This window comes from Scophthalmus maximus, chromosome 18, assembly GCF_022379125.1.
Source record: "Scophthalmus maximus strain ysfricsl-2021 chromosome 18, ASM2237912v1, whole genome shotgun sequence".
NCBI lineage: Eukaryota > Metazoa > Chordata > Actinopteri > Pleuronectiformes > Scophthalmidae > Scophthalmus > Scophthalmus maximus.
This window is the reverse complement of record NC_061532.1, coordinates 10,412,428-10,436,250: the sequence shown is the minus strand read 5'-3', so window position 1 is coordinate 10,436,250 and position 23,823 is coordinate 10,412,428. Positions and strand designations below refer to the sequence as shown.

At 42.8% G+C, this 23,823-nt stretch overlaps 3 protein-coding genes across 13 annotated transcripts; 1 reads left to right on the top strand and 2 right to left on the bottom strand.

The window, feature by feature from the left end:
• Positions 1-2,066: 2,066 nt before the first annotated feature.
• On the bottom strand, positions 2,067-8,097 carry fam167ab (family with sequence similarity 167 member Ab). Of its 3 annotated transcripts, none has more exons than XM_035617685.2 (4): positions 7,960-8,097; positions 7,289-7,353; positions 4,839-5,383; positions 2,067-3,515 (listed from the first exon to the last, which is right to left on the bottom strand). In XM_035617685.2, the coding sequence occupies exons 3-4, from the start codon at positions 5,205-5,207 to the stop codon at positions 3,252-3,254; spliced, it is 633 nt and encodes a 210-aa protein (XP_035473578.1). In that variant the 5' UTR covers positions 5,208-5,383; positions 7,289-7,353; positions 7,960-8,097; the 3' UTR covers positions 2,067-3,251. The 3 variants fall into 3 exon arrangements, with proteins under 3 accessions (XP_035473578.1, XP_035473580.1, XP_035473579.1); XM_035617687.2 differs by having other exon boundaries at positions 4,839-5,222; XM_035617686.2 differs by lacking the exon at positions 7,289-7,353 and having other exon boundaries at positions 4,839-5,222; positions 7,960-8,082.
• A 364-nt stretch (positions 8,098-8,461) lies between these two features.
• Positions 8,462-15,154, bottom strand: lca5 (lebercilin LCA5). 8 transcript variants are annotated; one of them, XM_035617680.2, is made up of 10 exons: positions 15,021-15,154; positions 14,213-14,290; positions 12,832-13,229; positions 12,443-12,684; positions 12,008-12,313; positions 11,579-11,716; positions 11,356-11,452; positions 10,941-11,083; positions 10,686-10,857; positions 8,462-10,599 (listed from the first exon to the last, which is right to left on the bottom strand). In XM_035617680.2, exons 2-10 carry the CDS (start codon positions 14,215-14,217, stop codon positions 9,662-9,664), a joined length of 2,439 nt encoding a protein of 812 aa, XP_035473573.1. In that variant the 5' UTR covers positions 14,218-14,290; positions 15,021-15,154; the 3' UTR covers positions 8,462-9,661. The 8 variants fall into 8 exon arrangements, with proteins under 8 accessions (XP_035473573.1, XP_035473576.1, XP_035473572.1 ...); XM_035617683.2 differs by having other exon boundaries at positions 14,220-14,290; XM_035617679.2 differs by lacking the exon at positions 15,021-15,154 and adding an exon at positions 14,641-15,006.
• Positions 14,345-22,021, top strand: sh3bgrl2 (SH3 domain binding glutamate-rich protein like 2). Of its 2 annotated transcripts, none has more exons than XM_035617689.2 (5): positions 14,345-14,556; positions 16,212-16,338; positions 19,650-19,835; positions 20,443-20,523; positions 21,232-22,021. In XM_035617689.2, the coding sequence occupies exons 2-5, from the start codon at positions 16,294-16,296 to the stop codon at positions 21,244-21,246; spliced, it is 327 nt and encodes a 108-aa protein (XP_035473582.1). In that variant the 5' UTR covers positions 14,345-14,556; positions 16,212-16,293; the 3' UTR covers positions 21,247-22,021. The 2 variants fall into 2 exon arrangements, with proteins under 2 accessions (XP_035473582.1, XP_035473581.1); XM_035617688.2 differs by having other exon boundaries at positions 14,345-14,679.
• Positions 22,022-23,823: the final 1,802 nt, after the last annotated feature.

The window sequence follows — 23,823 nt, the reverse complement described above, 5'->3', positions numbered from 1 at the left end:
ATGATTGCAGCACTTACATAGACTAAATAGACAGATCCATTCAGGAGTTGGTGGAGACAAAAAAATCTGCTAAAAGGAGAGTGAACATAAGCCTCGTTCTTCTCGCCAGTCAAATCATACACAGAGCACGGCAAGGGGCTTTCTCCTAAATTCATTTTCCACATTGTGGTTTAGAAGCTATTTTCAGCTCCTGAATATGTTTAATACGTGTCCAGGAGCTGGTCCAAGTGTTCCTCCGCTCTGACCCTATAAATCTGTCTCAATACTCCAGGGGTGCAATCGTGTGGTCAGGTTTGAAGTCTCGTGGGTCTGCAGTGCACCTTTTTTTCCCCCAAAACAGTCTGATTCAGCTCTTATATCCACAACATTAATAAGGAAGCATTGCTTGTTAAATGTTTTCCTGAAAATCACTAATGTTGGTCATGCAACTCTCAGCAAAGTGTCAGAAATGTTTTCATCACATCATCTAAGTCAATATCCAAACCCTTCAATTAAATACTGCGTTTCAGCCTCCTGTGTCTTTTTTTAAAAAATTTCTCCTCCAGACTGAGGTGTCGTGGTTTTTAACAATCTTGCGTGCAGAGTAAATCTCTGATGGGTTGTGCTGAGACACTCAGTCTGGGCTTCTCGCCAGTCTCACCCTCGTGGTTCACCTTGCTGAGGTTTCTGTCGGCCTTTCATGCTCGAGTGTACAGCTCCGTCAGTCGTGGCGAGGAGTGCCTCGCCGTGGTGTCCCATCTGCTATATTCCTGGAACAGAACAACGCCTGCGTTTGTGGAAAAACAACAATGTGATTAAGATACATACTGGAGGAAAGTATTTGCATCCAAATCACACAAAAAAAAATAGTGTTTAAACTCTACACGTGACCTAATTTTGGCATCAGGACAGTGGCCACTGGTGCAGTATGGGTTTCATGCTTTAACGGAAGAGATAGTGCTCGATTTCATGCCTGTCGAGTCATTTTGTCATGCAAATGAGATGGACATAGGCATGAAATTAATATAATGGTAAATTCCAGGGACAGCTGTTGGGCAGAGCTGTAGTCTACAAAAGCACAAAGAACTTTTTGTTTTTCCTTTTTGTCTGGAACAAACTGTTGAATAAATGATACTTACGTCATTATAATGTTATAAATATCACCAAAAATAGTCATTAAGAAAAAAAAGAGAACTGAAAAGCATCTTGATTGCCAGCAGCTTGTTAGAATACGTATGTGCTGGCCCCCTTTGGCAGCCTTTCGGTCATAAGGCGTTGTGGCCTGCATAAAGCTGGAGCTCATGCGTGAAAATCCCAGGCTCAACAAAGTCATTCCTTACATGCCACTTCAGGCTGTCCAGTTTGAGAGGGACACAGGGGATGAGCGAGTGGGGCACACGGACCCCCACACGCAAAAAAACCCCACACGACCCCCGTGCTCATGTCTTCACACGTACCCAGATCCGTGGGAGCCCGGGGCCCTACCCAACTGTTTGCACAGCTTCTTACACAGAGTGTGCACAGATCAGAACAAAGGCGTTACAGCGAAAATGACAGAGGCTCATATGAAGGAAGGAGGCGCGCTACCTGACTGTCACGTCATGTTCCAAAGCTTAGAGGAATAATTCAACACTCTCCGGGGCCAAGTGAGAATATAATTTCAACAACCACAGTTATATCTGTTTGTTACGAAGCTACAGCCAACGCAGCTACTTGGAAGTAGCTTGATATTTAATGTACAGATGTACAATAATATTCTCATCTAAGTCTCTCAAAAACCTCAAGCAGAACAAAACAAAAAAACTCAAAAGATTCCTTGGCATCTGTTAATAATGTGTCTGGATCATGAGGCAAACTTTAAGAGCAGTATGGTATTGGGGACATGGCAGGATTTTTTCTTAAAAGTCGTCATTAATAAAAGTCCAACTGTGATATCACTGCATCCGACTTGAGTAGGATTGCGGGTTTGTGTGTAGCTAGTGCATATGATCTATGAGATTTCATTCCATGCTTTCCAAGCGATCACTTTAGTTCTTACCAAAGGAAACGTGACACTTTGTTGTGATGACAGCAAATCAAATGCAGAATGAGTAAAATATCCACAGCTTTTGATGGATCATTTATTTCCAGTATACTTGTGCAAAACACATTACGACTAACAATGACCCACTGTCGTCTTTCACCAAACCAGTTTTAAGGTACAGTATGTTCCATTAGATTATAGGCGATCAGTTTTTTTCTACCAGGTGGCATCGAGTATTGTGTTGGAACAGAAAGCCGATCATCTAACGACGGAACAGCAGTTTACACACAGCAGCGTTATTATCATCGTTTGAGAGGTTTATATGAGAGCTAATCTAATGTATCCGTACCGCTGCTGCAAACAAATCAGATTTTCACTTGAGTGTGCTCTTTAACAGCTGTGATTTTGTTTAGCCTGTATTCTAGCAGAGCAAACCCCGAAACTCATTGCTTGTCTATAGCTGACCCCGAATTTCATGTCCTTTCATTTCAAATGCAAGCCCCTAACAAAGTTCCTTGTTATGAAAGTCAGAATATATATCCAATGTTGAATCCAATTATACAAGTCAATTCCAACAGAACGAGAAGGCTTGTAACAATAGCAGTATAATCAACGTCCTTGAGTAGAGACTCGCAGAGATTTAATGAGGCAGAATTCTATGTTTATCCATGAAACTACAGCATGGTTTTATTTCAAACAGACAGTGCCCTCGCAGATGATTACTTCCTGGCCAGAGCGTACTGTAACTAAAAAGGCAAAAAGCTCAAGAGACATCCCTGACTCATATGTTCAGCAAAGGAATGGAAACCACCTCGAGTTTACTAGCCATAGTGCGATTTGATCATCATTATAAAGATCATTTCCATCATGTTGTTCCAAAAAAATGATGCTCCCTAACTTGATGGTACTACAAGTAAATGGAAATACTTGACCGGTAACAAAAGGGCCGATGAGGCTTAAAAAAGGGACAGGGATCAGCTTGAGATTTTGTTATTTTAAGTTTAAAAACTGCAAGCACTGTGTCAGTCACGATGGCCTAAAGGCGACATGATTTCATGACAAACAGTTTTTCCTAAATGTCTCTTTTTGATCATAGGGACTGTAAAACTGGCTTCATCCTCACAACAAAGCCCCAAATACATCAAGAGTTTCACTAGTACCTAATATATGTGGCCACGGCTGGCGTGTTCCGCTCGAGTAGAGATATTATTAGACGAGCCGCTTTGCATTCAGGGTTCTCAGGAACCCACTAGCAGAGCGAGAAGCGGCGAGAGTTAATGTTCATCTTGGTGACGCCGATGAGTCTCAGCGGAGCCGAGAGGCCGAGGCCCGGGGTCACCGGGCATTCGAACAGCAGGTCGGACAGCTCGTCGCGCTCCTCCAGGCCGAAGGTGGCGTCGTTGAGCATCCTGCGGTGCAGGTGGCACGTCTGCTCGATCTTCAGCTTGTTGATGTCGCTGCGGAGCCGCATGAGCTGCCTCGCCAGCTGCTGGTCCTGCAGGCGCATGTCGGTCTGAGGAAAAAGAAATCGCAAAAATCCCCTGTCGATTAACTGATCGGTCAATAAATCATGCAGAAATTTGAGAGATGATCAATGGTGTAATCGAGTTAAAAATTCCCCCGAAAGCACTGCTATTCAATTAACAGATGGCAAATTTACTTGCTATTTCCGGAGCTTTCTACAATGCATGTCATGACCTTCAGCAGATGGAGTTGCTCAGTTGTCATGGAGATAGTTCAGTTATCTTAATCTTAATAATGAATGTAAAGTTGGTCACACGATAACAGGTGGAAGGCCATGAGATGTGGTTGAAAGTTTTGGTGACAATAATTAAGTCAGACCTATTTATGAAATTATTGTCCGGCGATTGTTTTGAAGGCTGAAAATGATCTTTCATGCTCATCTGGTAAATCGTTACACATGTTTAGTTGTGTTTGACAAAAGTTTGATGAGAAATTGTTACCACTCTGTCGGTTTGTACAGTAAGTATTGAACTACAGCCAGCAGCAAGTTAGCTTAGCTTAACATAAGACTGGAGACGGGGGAAACAACTAGACCTGGCTTTGTCCAAGGGTCACAAAATGTGCCTACGAGAGCTCTAAAGCTCATGAAGATGTTATTTCTTGTTTAATACATCCAAGAAATATCATGCAAACATACAAAAAAAAGTGAGAAAAAAAAAAAACTTGATTAGTCAAGCAGTTTTCCTCAGCTGGCATTTGTTCTCTCTGCATATGCGTAACGTGCTTTTGATTATAAGTAATGTTCCAACAACAGATTATATGTAATCCACGTGATTTAGATTTCACTGGAGGGGCCCTTGCCTTCAGTCCTTATTGTCTGACAAAATTTAAAAAGAAAACTCACAGTGGGGAATCCATAAACAAGTTTCTCTCAGTGTTATCTCTTCCGTGTCCCCTTGGTGCGTGCCAACAATTTTTTACAAAGATGGCAGCCATCTCTTTTGTCCAATATGTCTTTGTGCACAAATGTTTGTGGCCACACACTGTGTGAATTATGAGTCTGCTCCTGTCAGAACCTCTTTGCGTGCTCTGTCCAAGCGTATGGACCGTGGGCGAATGAGCAGACTAATTGAGCAGAGTAAAAATGATTAGACTCGCAGAAACTGTGTATGAAACATCTGACGCTGCTGCCTGAGACCCAATCAATCCCACTCACTGATTTGAATGGGATTCAATCTTCAGGACAGTAATTGTTAAATTCTAATTAGTTAAGTAGCAGAAAGTCAGCGCTCTTCTCTTTCTCTCTCTAGAATATCAACAACACTTTCTGCAATATGCAAAAAAAATATGCGTGTGTGTGTGTGTGTCTTACCAGTTCTCTCCTGAGCCAGCTGAGAGCCTCGTCAATATTCCCGAATCCTTTCATCACACCTGAAGGCAACTTGCACTGAATCACGTCGGAGTTCACTGCACCCTCCTTGGGTGCAACCAGTTTCCCTTCTGGCTCCTCCTGAATCAGGCCTTTCCCAGTCCCTGACTCTCTGACGCTCTCCGCCTCCAGCCGGGCTTTCCACTCCAGGTAGGACGGTCTCCTGGTCTCCAGTCTCAGCTTCTCTGTCAGGGCCTTCAAGCTCATGAGATGGTCGTCTGCGGGTAAATCCTCATCTTCCCTGCATTCCTCTGCGTCCGAGATATTAACTCTGTCCACCACGATCTCAGGAGGCGAGGGCGCGGCCATCATAATTGCACAAAGCTCCTAAAAAAAATGTATCAAAATAAAGAATAATAATAGCTGCTCTTCATCTGTCGTGATTTTGTCCTTTGCATCTATTTTCTCTGCTTTTGTGCCAGGAACGTCGTTCTTTACAGGATTTTCAAAGGGTCCATTGGTGTTCCAGAGGCGGATACTATTAAAAACTGCAGAGGAGAGAGGAAGCAAGATATGAAACATTTGCCAACACTACCACTGACAGCAAATCTTCAAATGATGAGAGACTGTTGAGACAAGACATCTGACAAAAATGCCACACCTCAACATATGCCATGACAGGCTCAGTTGTATAACACGATACATTAAATCTCAGAAACATTCAATGATGCCTACAAGGAAAATTGTGTGAGTGTGCAAACTGAATAGGATTGAGCATTTGGCTTCGCACACGTCAAATATTAAAGGAGCTGAGGGAACACACCTCCGGGATTTGCATTTAACAGGAACAAATTGTCTCCATGGCAACAACACAGGCACTGTAAATGAATCAGAAATTTTTCCACATCCTGTCCTCGGGGCTCGTTGCCTGAACCAAGCTGAAGTGACAGACGTCTGGCAGTGGGACACGGTGACTGTTAGCCTTGTTTTGTTTTACAGAACCCCATCGTATTTAGAGCTCTGAACATATGTAGCATTGATCCACAGGCGCATTTAATAACTCCTCATTAGACATTGGTAGGGTTGCTCTAATCAAAACCACATTATTCAAGCTTGTCTTTCCTCGGCAGCACTGAGACTGAGGTCAACATTTTGACCTCTCCAACAAAGGTAACATGTCTGTACATTATATAGCTATGAAGATATTTAATTTTTAAAAACCCCACAAACGTCAACCTCATGGTGCTAGAGGGAAAAGTTGGGCTGCTAAGCATGGCTCAAGAGTTATGTGACATTACAGTTTTAAAAGTACCCGCACTAAATCTTTAATGCAGCCTCTTAAATGATATAGCAAACACACGCACTCGGCGGCATAAGCGGACTTTCTGCCAAGTGTCTTCTTACAAAGTATTTAAGCACTCAATGAGTGGTTAGCGCTCACTTATTCCATGATGGCTACAGCAGACCGGCGGTGAAGTCACTGCCCTTGTATCTAATCATAGGCCTGGTGGTTTTTTCGCAAGGTAAATTAGACCTCTGACTGTGCAGAGTAGCCGACTTATGAATGCGCAGGAATAGATCGTCTCCCTCGTCTCCGTGTAGGAATCATTGTGAGAGACCACAGGAAACCAAGAGGGAAAATCCATGCCACATGCATTTTTAAAGAGTCTGTATGGACCATGTACAGTGAGGAAGTGATTTTAGACTGTAAAAAGACACTGCAGAGCTAAGAGGTTTAGAGGTAAAGATGGGGGGCGGAGGAGGGAGTGTGTGTAAGCAAATATCATATAATGACTTATGGTCAGAGTTATAAAGAAATAAAGGGTTTTTAAGATCATAACAGAAAAACCAGCTTGTTGTTGGCTGCTTGACCATTTCAGAGGCACTTTAGTGGGACCCATCCTCATTTGAATGGACCAGCAGGAGGATCTTCATCAAGTACAGCCAAAATGTACATCCTGAATATCAAATGCAGCCGGGGGCAAATACAAACACGGCCAAACCAGATCATTTAACCGTGAAATCCAGAGTGGCAGAGTTGCTACACCAGTGAAAGTTATTGTTGTGGTATCGGAATAAGAGTTACCAAAAGAGCTGGGGAAGTCATGGTGCTCCAATCTGGAAAATGCACGCATTGTCTACATAACAAACATGACCGCAGGGTTTCGAGTCAGGATTCTGGTGTGTATCTCTCCGATCTATAACATAACCTGCCCCGTCAGTCACTCCCATTCAGAGGTGCCGAGTTTCAATCTGCAGGGTGGATATACAAGTACGTGAGAATATCCATAGAAATCGTTGGCAGGATCACGGGGCGAACTCAAAGAGATGAATAGCCTACATTAACATAAAAGCCACACATTAAGGTAAAACACCAAATCACCGAAGCGTATTGAATTCCTTCGTTATGGCAACAGAAACTTAATAACAGTGTTGAGTTTGCAGTGTCTCACCTCTACAGGCTAAACGGAGGGATGGAGAAAACCATGTTGCACATCGGTATCAACAGGTGCCGTTTCTGATTGTATTTAGACAGAGGGATGCATTCAAATAAAAACATTTGTACATTCACACAAACAATTCGTCCATTCAAATTATTCCTTGAGATAAATTAATGTAACAATATTTCTGCATTATGTGGGAGCGGTTGTAGTCATGCCTGAGTCATGCCTGAGCACAGTAGATATTGTATAAAACGAAATGGTGAACACTTTGCTGAACATTAAGAACAATACAACTAAAGCCTTGTGTTTTCTTTTCTGTATAATAATAGTAATTAACTTGAGCCTATTTTAGTCTTAGTTAAGCCCATAAAAGGGAGCATATCAGGATAAATAGTTGTGTCTAAGTTTTCTTATTTCATATCATAATCTAATGCGGCCCATTAAGTTTTGCCCTCAGCAACAAAACATGCGTTTCTCATCTTTCTTCTAACAGCCTAGATTCATTTTACGTTGAAATTAAAATAGTTGACTCACTTAAACTAGGTGATGATACTTCGACGTATTACACACGTGATAAATACATGTTCCCTTCAGCCTCCTCTAGCTTTCCTGGAGCTGTGCTGCAGGGTGAGACAGCTACCAGCACCATGTGAAATACAAACTGCGTATGGCTTCTTTACCTCGTGAGAATCTCCCAGCGGCGGTTCAACTTCTCCTCAGCCTCCCAGAGTCTGGACAGACCATCTCTCCAACTCTCTCTCTCTCTCTCTGGTGTTATCCTCTGTGCAGCTCCACGGTCCACTTGTTTTTAAGCAGAGGGCTGCCTGCCTGCCTGGAGGAGGGGCGGAAAGCTTGCGTCAGGCTCTGGTTGCTTGGAGACGTCCCAGGAATCCCTATCAGACTTCCCCCCGCCGCATGAAGATTCACTGCAGGCAACTTAACAGTTAGAATTTTACTATCATTTAATTTAATTTCACACAATACAACAAATTAATGTAAAAAAAAAACAACAATAACACAACTGGACCGACGGTAGAAAATATTAAATATTGTGAATACAGAAAGAGACGGATTCCGTTTTTCAATTGGCTACATATTTTCGCTTAGTTCTGGAAGAATAAATATAAAGAGCTCATCAAAACTGACAAAAAACAGATGAGATATCGAAGAATATACAAATACTTATTTTACATACTGCAAGAATCCACATGCAGCAACTTTTAATTCATGAGTTTTATGCATGTGACATAATTAACTAAACAGAGGTCAAAATAGAGCATTGCGTCTATTCATTTCAACACAGGAGGCTTCTCTTGCAGCCATCGGTGCTGCCGATTGTCTGCTCAGTGTAACACAGATCACATCACAGAGACAGAGACTGTATCAGTGCAGAAGACGAGCGCCGGGAATCGTTGATGTTCAGAGTCTGACTGTTTCGTCGTGGCAATCCTATAAACAGGCCTCAAGCAACCCAATATCGTGTGACATTGATTTTTCTTTTTTATACAACACGTGTCAGATTACACACACAGACACACACACACACTGCAGTACCATACAATGATCGTATTGTGTTGATTATTTCAAGATAATTTCATTTTCCATGGGATCAATGAGAGTTTCCCACTAGAATCTGATTAGAATTAGTGTCGTAACGCAAATAAACTCGCAGGGAATTTGCCAATTTTATAAAGTTGCAAAAAATAGCCCGTTTTATGTAACTGTCAGACATTTGTGAATGAGACTACACACGGTACATATCATGTAATGGTAGATTACTGTGTCTCAGAGCTTACTAAACTTAATGGAATCAATTTTGTTCGAGAAAGACACGCACACAAAAAATGAATTGTTTTAAAAAATTCGATGACCGCCTACCATCCACCAATAACTACCTGTTATTGCAACAAAATATGGCAAAGTGCTAAAATGTGTAACAAAGAGAAACGGGAATTGCATCAGTGTGTGCAGTTCTTGTGTGTTGATGGGACAAACGTTCCAGGTGCAGGGATGCTTTTGTGAGTTGTGGCTCTGCCGACTTTGTATGGCACAAATGAACTGCAAGTCACAATCTGACAGGAAATCTGACAAAAAAGAGTCTGAAAAGTGCAAATACTCAAAATTTCCTGAATAACCACATTCAATTACACATTTTCTACATGACAGAAACAAAGCTAAAATTAGCTATTGTTTGTATAGTTATATAGCTTTTTTTTTAAAAATACTTTACAGAACGTTTCTTCCCTTCTAAGTTTGGCTGGTTTTGTTGATAATGTTTAAAATCAAGTGTTCAGCATTTATAGACCACGTCCATCACTCATTTTATTTTAAAAATCACCCCCCGCTGGCGGACGCAGCGGCCTACTTTGGGACATGCTAGTTTCATAAAGTCAGTTCCTCTATGTCATCATCAAATGAGGCTATGGCGCGGACGGCAGGTCTGCTTTCTGCTACGTGTAAGATGCTTAAAGAGGATGCGGGAGGAGGACTGGAAGACCCTGAGTTGAAGCTGTGCAGTCTGTCCCTTCGTAAACGTACTCCGTTGGTTGGCGGGTTACTGATGATCTCCATTTTATTGGAGGTGCTCGCGATGTCACCGACGGGTGTGGCCACGGAACCAAAGAGCTGCTGCATGAGACTCGACTTTTTGCCCTTGCCCGCTCCTTTCTCCATGTCTGTGTCTTTTTCGGTCTCGGCCCCTCTGAGACTAAAAACGCCTATTCCTTCCAGAGTCCTCGAGTCCTTGTCCTCCTTGGGCGGAGGTGAAGGGAAACCAAAAGCCCCTCGGGACGACAGTCCGAAAGAAGGCGCGTAGCTTCCGAACGCCAAATCGTCACTGGACATTTGGGTGCGTAGTGCTCTCCTCCCCAGTGCTGTTGTGACTGCTCCACCCTCTGTGCCCGGTCTTCTCCTACCACCTTCTCCGAATCCGTCACCAGCGGCCAAAGTGGCCGACTCCTCTGAGGATTTTAGGCTGAAAATCGCATGGTTATGGTTCCTCTGCTCAGGAGGACGTGGAGAATAATGGCCACTGGTACTCTTGTGGAACTCGGAAAGACGCGACTCAGCAAACATGTTCTCCTGGACTCCCTGGTTCAGACGATCTATTTCACGCATCTTAGCCAGCAGCTGCTCTTTTTTCTGACGCGCTTCCTCTGCTGCTTGCTGATTGACCAGAGCCTCCTGGTTCCACCTCCCCACCTCCTCATGGACATGTCCACGCTTCCTATTGTTCTCTTTCTCCTTCTGGTTCAACAGGGAACTTGTCTTTTTTCTGGCTTCTCCCTCAGTTTCTTTCTCCCAGCCTGTGGACATAGTGGCTTTAAGTCAAAATAATTAATCTTGGTTATTTGTGCTTTTTACTAACTCAGGCAATAGGTATGAGAAACTACACTCTTGTCTTTACCGTCTTTTAGTATCTTTGCCCTTTCTTCAAGCACACCCATCTCCTGGTTGAGTTGCTGCTTCAGCTGCTCTTTCTCTCCGTCTCGGTCTTTTTCCTTGTCACTCATCTTCTGCCGTTCCCCGTTTTGATGCCTGTTCTCTGTCTCCGCCCGTCTGTCCGCTCTGCCGAGCTCCTGTTGACAGAGAGAGTTACAACAGGTGAAAGATGCACAAATAACAATGGCAGATGGGAAAGTGATGGGGGAAGACACCTTGCCTCGAGCGATAGATATTCATCAGGTCCCCGTTCACTGTGGCAATCGTTGGCATCAGTGATGGCAGGAGGAGGTGGTGTAGGGAAACCCAGACTAGACAACCTGTCTTCTGTCTGCACCGCCTTGCTGTTGTTCTTGCTGGAGCCTACATGTTAAACAAACAGAATATATATATCAGAGTCAACTTTGCAAAGCCTAGATCTACTCATCCCTTGATAAAGAGCACTAATATTTACTACTATTACTACTTTTTTTTGTCTCTATGTCTATATGTATAAACATGCACAACAAAAGGCTGGGCAAAAAAAACCAACATATTTTGACTGCACAACATTTTCCATGAGGTAGAAGCAATAGGTATTATTATATAAGTTTTGTGATCAATAAATATATATTTTTTAAAAAAATGAACTGCACCCTTCTGCTTTGTGCAGCTGTCAGTATCTTTTCTTTGTGAGGGTTTCACCATGCGGTTGGCATAAATGTTCTTGGCATCTAGTTCTCTCTCCTTCTCCTAGGAAGAAAACAAAAAAAACAAAATGTACATTCCATACATGGACCAAGCTGCTTCTTATACAAAATCATAAGACAATTTTTTTTCCAGTGATGATTTTTAAGTATATTTTTATGTGTATTGCACCTTGAGTTTGTTGGTCAATCGTTGCAGATCCTCCTGCAGGGTCCTGATCTCCTCCTGGGCACTCAAGGTTTTCTTCCTCTCTGCAGCCAACTGCCTCTGGTAACTGCTGTTGCTCAGCTCTATGCTACGCTCCAGCTCCTTCACACACATGGATAAAAAAAAAAGCACAAATGAGTCAAATCTCTAAACTGCATGTCAAGGCATGTGGCGAAAGCGCAGATTCAGAAGTTGACTGTATTTCTATCAAATCCGTTAGTTGCTGTGTTGAGCTTTTCCTGCAATTTAGGCAAATAACAGTTTACAAATTCAGTAAAAATGAAAAATATTAACTTAGACCATTTCCATTGACTGAATATGATTCACAAAAGCAAAATGTTTACTGATGACAGCGCAGATTCCTCCAGAAACTAACTAGGTGAATAAAGGAACCTTAATCTTGCGTTCTGCCTCTTCAGCATGTGACTTCTCGTCCTCCAGCCTGCGGCTTAGCTCATCCCTGGCTCCCAACTCTCGCCGGTCGACCAGCTTTTTTAGGCGGGCGATGGTCGTCTGGCTTCTTTGCAGCTGCTCCTCCCTGTCCTTCAGCCTCCGCTCGGCGGTGCGTCCCCGATCTTGAGTGCGCCTGAGGAGTTCGCGCAGAACATGCTTCTCGTTGGAGTGGCGCGACAGCAGCTGGGAAATCTCGCTGTCGGTGTCATTGTAGCGATGCAGGTCTTTCTCTTGGCGGAGCAAAACCTGCAGCATAGAAAAGAAGACATAGCATTTAAGGAGGCCACAGGTGTTAAAGGTGAGGCGAGTAGGAAAAAAGAAAACAAAATGGGCCTCATATAGTCAACCCCAACCAAACTAGATGGTGAGGCCTACCCGTCTGAGGGTTCGGTTTTCCTTCTGCAGCTCGTCGGTGCGCTGTTGCAGCTCAGCAAGGGCATTATGCAGTTCATTGATCTTTAGCAGGCGGTCCGAAAGCATCCGCTTGGTCACAAGATCCAGGTCTTTAGGAGCAGTGGATTCCTTGCTTTGTGGTCGCACTCCCTTGCGATTCTGCTGGGTCAGGGGTTGGCGACCGAGACGCTGTGGACGGGATAGACCCTGGCGCCCCACACCGCCTACAAGATAGAAACGCACATGATGTCAAAATAATATAAAAGTCAAGCAGTACATTCTGCTAATAAACCAGACGGTGAAGCAACCAGTGAGGATTAGGTTTCATTGATTGGTCTGTCCATTCTTGATAATTTCCCCATTTTACGTACCGGTCTTGTAGAGCGGGTTGCCAGTAATCCTCTTTGCCCGCACCCCCTTTTGAGGAGTCGGGGATGGAGTCAAGGATCGTGAGTATGGTGAGAGCGAGCGCTCTGAAGGAGACTCATTCTCATAGTCCTTTGAGTAAAAGGACCCACTACTTCTTTGTCCCTCTCCGTCCGATATCTGGTCCCGATCAGGATCTGAAGTTTTTGATCTACTCTCAGCACAGGAGTCTTTTTCTTCCTCATCCTGGATCTTGTCGTTGAAGTTGTTTTTATCCTTTTGTAAGGACGATGCCCGTGAATCTTTTTTTCTACTCTGGAGTGACTGGAGACTTCCCTCCTGGTTGTCTCCATAGCGGCCAGTGGCTTTTTCAGATTCCATGTCGACACCTTGATAGGAAATGCTGTTTTAAATTTAAACACAAAAGTGGGAAAGACACAAATCAGATTTTGAGTCACATAAGGATTTTTCTGAGTGACAAATTCAACATGAACAAAGGCCTACTTTTACAGGATGTATCTTGCCTGTTTTTTACAGACTTACATTAAAAGGTCCCCTGGAAAACTAACCTCAACATTTGCACTGCACAACCCAGATGAAAATTCTCAAAATTCATCCAAAATAGCCAGTTGGTTTCTCACCGGTTGTCCGTATTGTGTATCTTGGTCCCTAAGCGACGATACGCATGAGGTGGAACTTTCCATGTTGCTCAATGATGTATTATATCACTACTGTACACCACTGTTGCTACGTAAAAAATACCAGCCAGCCCCTGTCTGCCTAGTGACTTATTAAACAGACAGAAGATCATTACTAACTGCAGTAAAAAAACCAAAAACATTGTCCCAGTTCAATCCAACCCCTTGGGCTTGTTAGTTCGAGATTGACCTTAATTAATCTGCAGAATAAACATATGATTCAAACCTAATACAGGGAGAGAGTCTGCTCCTTAGCATTTGTGTTAATGGGATGTAAAGGTCATACAGTCATCTGGCCCCTTCATCAACCCTGACAATAATAGAATCACTTGATGAACGAGTAGCTATGGCAACACCACCACACACACACAACTGCAGCACCATAAATGGACAAGAGTATCAGTGTAGGTCAGGCAGGGCAGAAAGTCGATACACATGAAAATAAACGGTTCCCCTGTCATTTTCTCCTCTTCCGGAATCACACAGGGAACAAAATTGCAAATTCAAACTTGAATTTGTGACGGTAAACATATTTGACGATGAAAGATTTGTAAACCAATCAATTTACATTTTGCTGTCATTATGTACGAGTTTATTCGAGTGAAACAATCACCCTTGGTAACACTACAACAAATCCTGTCCCAACGGAAAGGATAACAGATACACAGGAGTAGGTTAAAACACTCACCACATACATCATATCCAGATCACATTGGATCGTCTCCTGGCTCCTGATAAACAGTGGTCGATCCGGCTCACAATCCCTCTGGTGGAAACAAACGCACAAACAGATGCTTTGTTACCAAAGGCTTTGCTACGGTTGAAGTGGGAGCTGCACACTTGAGCAGCTGACAGATTGGATTAATGGAAGAGCGTGTGCCGCCGACAGGTGCAGTGCCATTGCTGTTGAAGACCCGCCTGTCAAAATAAGAGCATCTTAACGTCAACGTCACACGATCACGGGGCCCTGTGTGTGTTCATATGCTGCGCGGTCACGTAGACGTGGGACAGAAAACATCGGAACCACAACGGGTGACGATAACAAACACACTTCAGCGTCGGCAAACAACATCGCGTGAATGGCTCTATGGAGCTAACGGTGCGCGGTGAGCTTACCCAACGCTAGCATGGCAACAGAAAAACTACCATCCGCAGGTGGGAGCGTGTTGTCGGTGTTACCGTTCGGAATCTCCCGGCACCGACCGCTCGGTTTTTCCGACATCCGTACAAACAGTTCTTCGCTGGCGTCGCTTGGTTTCACGCTGTTAGCTTTGCAGCAACACGAGGCTTCTTGCTCGGGTCTGCATGCTTCAAACTAGTAGCAAGCTAACTAGCGTGCACTTTTAGCAAAGGGTTGCTATTCGTTATATAAGAAGGCAGCGCTGTCCGTTCTCGTTTTGGACGCTTGCTCACGGCTGTCGTTTCAAAATCCAGTCGATCTGTTAGAAAAAAAAAACAAACAGAACCGATTCAGTCGGTCAGGCGCCTTCAGATACCTCTTTTTGCCCAGTCTCCAGTCCACGCCTTAAGCTTTGATCCGGTCCAGCCACTGACGCCGTTCCATGGCAACCGCAGTAGTCCCTGCAACTACACTCTTCCGCCAGAGAGGCGCTGTGACACGCGCAGCTAATGTTTATAATGTGAGCACATATTCATGCCCTGTGTTGAATGTAATTACGTGCAGTGCAATTTGATCAGCTGATACCCGGGAGGTGATAGTCACTCGGCAGACAGAACAATCTGAATGGGAGAAAATGAGTAATAAGGACAGCAAGGTGTTTTGCATCAAAGCCAGAAATGTAGTCTGCAATACTGGTCCCGATGCAACAGCAGCTGGGACAACACCGCTCTCTAGTGGACAGAAAAGAAGGTGCCTCGGTTTAGGGGGTTACAACAGTTATCTCTCTGATTCTGGTCAGTCAACAATACATACAAATATTTGTAACTGATCTCTCGCCATCAAATGATTCCATAATGTGACAACCCGTCTCTATTTTTCCAATCGAGATTCTTGCTTCAAATGTGCTGATGCAAAAAAAAAAGCAAAACATAAAAAAACCAACCCAATTATTCTGCTTTCTGTGACTCACCTGACGATTTATATTGTTCATGCAACATTCACTAGATATGTACAACGTTATGAGTCTAAATATATAGTTGTGATTTTCCCTTTTGAACACGTTTCAGCATCTTGTATCAGTTTCCACTGCAACACAAACACAAATCAACAGGACAGAAAAGTTTTGTTTTCTGCCAAAAAGCATAAAGCTGCCAGAATCAAGAGGAGACCATACCTTCCCCTGTTACACATTATCCTCATCTTCTCTCAACCAACCAACTAGGTTACCTGCGTCAAGTTAAAACTTTGGGTGATAACAACGTGGAGCCCATGCTTCTGTCATTTCACAATAAAAGTACTTTACGGTTTTTTTTGTCAAGACTGAAAGAAAGAAATCTGTGATCATTTTTTCCTTATTCGCATCCCAAGTAACTTCCAATAGTCCACAATGAAATGCAACGTAAACAGCATGTTGTTTTCTGAAAAGTCACGACCGGAAGTCCAGTGTTTTAATGTGATGTGCTGTGCGGCGGCCGCGCGCGCGCGCGCACCCTGCTTAATATGATCATGGTTCATTTAAAAAATTGGAGACTCGTGCCTTCTTCTCTCATCTGAGTCTGCCTCGAAGCCTTTCAGAACACAAGCAGGGGAAAGACGCCCGCACCGCTGACACTCTGTGGTCGACTGCATCACATCCATGAGGGATTAAAATGGTCATCAGGGTTTACATCGCCTCCTCAACGGGCTCTGTCGCGGTGAGTGCTCGTTACGTTCAGTCAGATGTGTTGCATGCTTGTTGACAGGTGCGTGTGTAGACTTAATATCCAAACGACCAGCCAAATATGCACGGGTTTCTTCTTCTTCTTCTTCTGTTTTGCCTGCAGGTCAGCCTGTTGAATTTGCAAAATCGTGACTGTACTTATTATTGTCAAATTATTGTCAGAATTCTTTCTCCAATAGGCAGACCAAAGTACAGTGTTTGGTGGGCAAAGAGTCACGGGTATACTCCCACTTACACTCCCTCAGAATGTATATGTGTATACTGTATGTACAATATATGTTGACTATGGCGTCATAAATGACATAAACAAAAAAGTCTACTTTTAGACTCACAAAGAGTGGCTTATTCAGAGCAGATTGGTGTGGTGTGATATTTGACAGAATTTAGAGTAAGGCTCCAAAGAAGCAACCCCTGAGGCATAGTTACAGTGTTAGTGTTAAGCTTCAGTGAGTACACCTCAGTCTTTTGTCTTAGACGTATTAAATAGTTGCGTTGCTTCTTGAATAACCTCTGCACCACTGAACCTTTGCGAGATGCTCCATACAACTTGTCCAACCCCTGAGTGGTGTCAGGGAGAGGGTTCCCACCAACTGAGCATCAGTATGTGTTTGGATTTGGACTGTAGGTAGGACAAAAAGAAAAACATTTAACAACGTAGTTTTGGTCTTGGGGACACCGTGATTTCTATTAGTCACTTGTTTCTGACATTTCATAGACTGAACACGTAAGGCCGGGATTCCTAAAAAATTCAATCAATAGTGCATCCGGTCTTATAGAACCTCTTGGCCGACAACATTCACATGCCATAGAGAGTCCAGCTGATATTGAGTTTGAGCAGAAAATCATCAAACAACACTCTTGCTCGAATGCTTCAAGTCTTAGGTAATGGGAAGAGTGAGTAATATATTTATTTTATCATGCTTCTTCTTTCTGGAAGAGGGCAGCACAATCTTACAATGTTTACAAAGGAGTTATTTTTAAACCTATGACACATACGTTCAAAACATAGACACCCTCTGTCTCTCTCTCTCTCTCACACACACACACACACACACACACACACACACACACACACACACACACATACATACACTTGTACACGCTTGAAGAGGTCCATCATTTGGGTCAGTTATGTGAGTGTTGAGCTCATGTGAATGTTATTCACTCTGAATTGAGTTACAATAGATTGAATAAAAGACTGGATCCCTCCGCTGATTTAAACCGGAATGTTAATGTGTGTGTGTACGTGCAAGAAAAAACACACTTTATACGTTGTGCGACATGGAGACGTAGGAAGACAATGTTAAACAAAGTGAGTTGCAATCTGGAAAAACAAACGGCAAAATATTGTTGGAATATGCGAGTGGGAAAGGACCGACTGGAGGGGGAAAGCAATAATCAAAAGACTACAGTGACCCTGTGAAATGAGCAGTTCGCAGTTTTACCACAGCAGATTAGTGGGGCGGAAATCATCAGCGCAGAATGAATGAAGTGAAAATTGGGTTACCCCCCCTCTCCTCAATAGATGTGTCGGGTTCAGTCATATCAAACTTTACATTGGTAATTCCTGTTTTCCTAACGGTTATTTCCAGTTTCACAGCTATGTACACAATTGGATCTCATTAATGGCAAAAAAAAGAAAAGGGTTCAGGGCATGTGTCATTTATTTAGTTTTGGATTATTTGATATTGATTATCCTCCCTTTTGTCCTCGTCTCTTCCCGCCTGCGACTAAAGGGTTAGTTCTCTATTAACCTTGAGCTAATCCCTGCATTTTTAGAAAGGACTCTCAAACAATGCACATACTCTCACATACTATTCTATATACAATATTTGAGTGTGTGTATGTCTTTAATCCAACATGCACACACTCCATCATCAACAACCTTAATTCATCCATGCCCCGACACACACGCACGGAGACACACACACACACACACACACACGCACACACACAGGGGGGCAACTCTTTCATTATTTAGACCCATGCTGCCCTTCAGTTCAGAGGCATTCACCATGCAGGAATGTGACACACTATAGACTCTATAGACTATAAACTCACAATGGCTCCATATGAAGTTTTACCCTTTGACCAGAACAAACAACAGGCATTTTTCTTCTTTAAAGACTGCCGGTATTCTTGTAATTCATTTACTTTCTTGTGGGCTTCAAGATGAAGTTGTATAAAGGACACACACACACACACACACACACACACACACACACACACACACACACACACAGAGACACAACAAACTCCTCTGGGTGTTTGTGTCCACATCAATCCCTTACTGTCTTCAAAGTAAAACAATAGCTCCATTGGGGCGCTCACGATCCCTAAAATAATGGGCACACATGCACATGTATACACCCACAGCACACAGGGAAGACACAATTCCCTTTTCATTTTTTAATTATTTATCTCCTCCATCACAGGGGGAAAAAGAATCCTAGAAAACTGTTTTCAGGGAGATGGAAAATAGACATTAGTGATTAGGCACAAAATGAAAGCCCCTGTTTTATATTTGCTCCCACCGTGAAAGCAGCCTTTTGTGATGCTAATGACTGTTGAGGCAGAGACATGGGAAGAGTGGGTCACCATATAAGGACTGTCTCCGTTTTCACAACGGATGAGTAAAAATAGAGATGAAATAGAATGAATGAATATACAAAGTGGATGACTGCTGCAAGCAGAAAAAAAAAATATCTGTGTTTGATTAAAAACAATTGGATAATTGGATCCTATAAATAATACAAGCTACATGCGAATGGACCAAATCATAAAATAATCCAAAATATCCCCCCCCTGCATCCAATCTACTTGGTAAGAGACACAATCTGCAGTAAAGCGGGTCTACGACATTTGAACTGTGTCTCTGTGTGTTTACGACCTACCGTGGGAGATTTTCTGCCTTCTAAAATTATCTTTGGATTTCTTCCCCCCCCCCCCCCACAGAATTCATAAACACAGTCACACAGTTTCACTCACACACCAACAGAGCCATGTTCTAGAGCACGTAGGGCAGTAAAGGGAGCTGTGGCCTCCACCCCATAGTCTACAGCTGGGAAAGTCGATCGCTTACTCTTCAGGATGGGCTTCCTCCTTCTGCATGTTTACTTCTGCTGGCTTTATCTGTGTCATTTCTCTGTCATTATTCACCATTTTGCAAATTACATCTGTATCACCCTTATCCCTCATTGTCTTGCACCATCTCCTTGCCCCTCCTAAACACACCCTCCTCCGTCGCCGTCATTGTCCTCTTTCATTCCTTTTCGCCCACTCCAGGTTAAGAAGCATCAGCAGGCTGTTGTGGGTTTCTTGGAGGCCAATCGCATCAGCTTCCAGGAAGTAGACATCACCATGCTGGAGGAGCAGAGGCTCTGGATGTACCGCAACATACCCCGGGACAAGCTGCCGGAGAAAGGCAACCCGCTGCCTCCACAGATCTTCAACGAGGATTGCTACTGTGGGGTACGATGGTCGTCAATTTAAAGTGTTTATAATGAACATTTAGCCCTGCACATCTTCATTTTCATTTAAGGAACCATTCTCTTTTTGTCCTGCACCAAAATGTTTTTTATATATCATTCTAAGTGCATTTCCAATATTCTCTCATTGCATCCTTCTACTCTGCATCAGCACCACAAACTGTGAAAATATATATTCACATCACCACATGAGCAAGCATGAGCTTTTTTGTGTACACTGGTGATGGTAGTAATTCCCGAAAGTGATTCATGTCAACAGAAGCTAGTACAAGGTTCAGATACCTATGCTTGTGAGTTCGATCAGTTCGGGCCTGCCAGTTTATGTCCTCCACTGAGTTTGCACGCTACTCTGTAATCCCGTCGTAATCCAGTTTCATGGACGGGGGAGATTATCTGCTCTGCCTGCCTGCCGTCACTCTCACTGGCCTAGGTAATCCAACATTATTCTGCAATGTCCAGGTCACCGATTTATATGAAAAGCAGTGGAAGGACTATTTGGCAGGGATGTTTACAGCCATTTTTCATGTAACTCTTGATTATGTAACTCTCTACTTCCTCATTATTTTTTGTTCTTCCTTCCCCTTCCTCAGGACTATGAAGACTTCTTCCAAGCAAAGGAGAACAACACTGTGTTTTCATTCCTTGGGCTCAGTACCCAGCCCTCAGTGAAAGTGAGTGAATGTACACACAGAGAGAGAGAGATACACGGCTGCCTCTGCATCTCTAGTTTCTGCAAGCCGCCTCGGAATAATTTGATTTATGATTCAACTGGTGTGTCATGCACATCACGGCTTGATGTGTTGGGAAATGGAGAAGTCAGTAACACCCTTGATTCAGCTGCCTCGTCTCCTCACGTCAGTCTGTTAAAAAATAACAAATATCAAGATTCACTTCAGATAAAGCTCCTGGTAATCATACTTCCTACATCAACCAGTTTTAATCTGAGAATTTAGACTGGTCCAGGAAAACTATGCACAATATGAATGTCTTACTTTCATGTTTGAGCTTGAACTGCAGAACTGCTTGTGGAAGAATACAAACGTACATGGGCTCTTTGATGAAGCGATTGTCAAAAACTAAAGGAGCTCCCAGGAGCGTTTATTTGATTTTCCACCACTCGCATCCTTTTTCTCTCTCTGTTCTAGGTTTTCATTAGAAAACTCAATTAGAAGAGATTTCATTATGTATAAACCAGCAGCAGACTGCAGATACATTTAGCCTGGAAATGGTCCTGAGTTTGATTTTTAGCAGGGATATCTTGCTGTATTGTATATAATGTTTGGTCTAAAAGAATCTGACAAAGATATTATCAATAGAGTAAACGAGTGGATAATTCGATTTTAACTGTTGTGTTATCCCCCCCCCCCCAATATTTCCAGGATTCAGAGTCATAGATCAAACTGCTGGTTTGTGCGACGTCCACGTAACCTTCAAATGTGAGGAGACGGACTGCATCACTTGCTGTGTTGCATCACGTCCTTTACCATGATCCTCCTGATGCGACGCCAGCATTTCTGCCAAACCTCAGCTCCCCCCAGGGTTTTTCGCCCTCTCCTGACTTGTTTCACCAACATTCCACATTCAAGAAGTGTCCGACTCTCAAGAGGCCACTGAAACTAAAAAACACAGAAGAGGAGGATTAACCCCACGGCGGATGCATTTGTGTCTCCTTTTCATGTTTAACACACTGTGATGGCAAACACTGTTAGTAGCGTCAAATCTGTGCAATCTACAAGACAATGCAGCGGGTTTGTAGCATCGGTAGACTAGTTGTTTACAATGCAGTGGAGAGGGAAGAAATGATCAGGTGCAGCAGTGCAGCACAAGCCACCGGATTTGTGTGCGTGTGCGCGTTTGTGTTTCTGTATCCATCAGCAGCTGTTAACGAAGGCTTTGTTAAGTGAAGCGGGGGCAAAGAGGCAGCACTTAATCTACAGTGACAGAGCAGATGAGACCAACTTTTTGATCCTGATAATACATAATATATAATTTGCCATCATGTTTGTAGCTACTGTCATCAACAACAACAAAAACACACAACTTGTGTGTTTGCATCATTCCACTGCCAGTTTGATTAAAGCACTATGTAAGCATTAATATATGTTTTTCTTATTGTCTACAAGACTCGCAAAAAAAACATACAAACAATAAAGAACCGACAATGGGTCATTATCTCTCAGTATGTTCTGACTTCTCTCCACCATGTCTGAAGCCCATTCATTGAAGCTGATGATGTACATCTTTAAAAACAGGAGTTTGATTTTAAAATAAAACGCTCAGTAAATTCCTAAAACAACCTGTCACTAGTTTTTGGCAAACTGTACTCAAACAGCAGAAATAGCACATGCTTGCAGAGATTATTTTAAGATGTGGATCAATATACATTTGGTGCCCTATTATTGAGTATTTACTGCAACAGAATGGTGTATGAGGGATTGATGCAATATAAACTACAGTCTCCAGGTTTATTATGAGGAACTTGTCACCCAGTGTTAAACATGTGTTTTTTAATATTTCTTTGAACTCTATATAATAATCTATGTCAGGATTTGACCACACAGATGGTCCTTCTTTTTCGGGATTTGTGGACAACATGAAAAATATAGAGCACAACCAGATTTATCCTCTAATCTAGATCTGTAATCTATATACTGAGCACAGTTACAATCAGGCTCGTGTAGACAACAGGAATACACTTTTTTACGAGCCATGTGATGGAGGATCTGAGAGAAGTGGCTCTAAAAATGATTGTTTCAAGGTAATTGAGTGGCAAAGCTCCGAATCTCAGCTTTCCTTTTTGTGCCTCCATATTTCCAATTTCTAAGAAAAACAGTTGCTGAAATATGAGCAAATTGCCCACTGTGTGTTTTTACACATTGTGAAATGAACATAGATGGACAACGGCCAACTCTTCCTCAAGCCATCTAATCTGTGTAATGTGTCTCTAGTCGTAAACGTCGACACTAAGCGTTTTCTCTCCTATTAAATAGTCGTGGTTGGGTGGTGAACTGGTTCCTTTATGTTTACACATGAAGCACGCACACAAACAGAAACACCATCACTAGTCATTGTCCCTGAATGTTGTGCCATCTGGAAAAAGGAAATGTTATTTCCATTTAATATTAAATCAAACACAGGATATCGAATTGTCACCACTGATGCTGACAGAATTCATATTTCACTGACTTGTATAATTTACTGGTGAATTTTTGTGTGAATAGATGCTATCAAATCTGTTGCACCTCTGTTGTGGTTAATTCTTTTGTTCGTAACATTATACTCGATGACACATTTATTTATGGGTTATTTTGCACACAAAAAAGCCAATTAAAATACATTAAAAAGATTTGCCTGGGTTGTAACCATTATTGTTCACATACTGTTAATTCTTTGCATATTTGCCGCACATTTAAAAGTTACATAGTGTCTGTCTTGATGTGCTTTTCGTTCTAGCCCTGTGTTATTTTTAGCGAGAGCATTAGCTTGCTGCAGCAGGCTGATGTCAACACAAGTGATGGGAACATGAGCTAACAACCACACGATGAAGCTGATCCTGAGCTGCGGCGATTCCAGCAATGCAAACACAGTGGAAAAGTTGAAAAAAAAATCTACTGCATCAAAGGGAAAGTTTGATCTAATCCTGTTTACACTTGCAATTCAACTTGTGGGACAGCTATGTTGATTGTGAAATGACGATCGTGCCCCCTTACCTCCATGGTGTGATGTTATTTCCCATCAGGACAATGATGCATATCTGTGTCTGTAATGATCTACCCAGACATCAATATGTGTTTAACCTACTGTCCTCTCCAAACCTCAGTGCTCTCTGGTTTTGTCAAAAAATAGAGAATACTGCTTGACAGTTGAGACGAGAACACTATTGCTCTTTTTAGTTCTAGAGCCTGCGTTGTGCCGCTGTCTGTAAGAGACAGGTGGGTTGAAAGGTAGATTTCGATCAAAATAAACTGGAA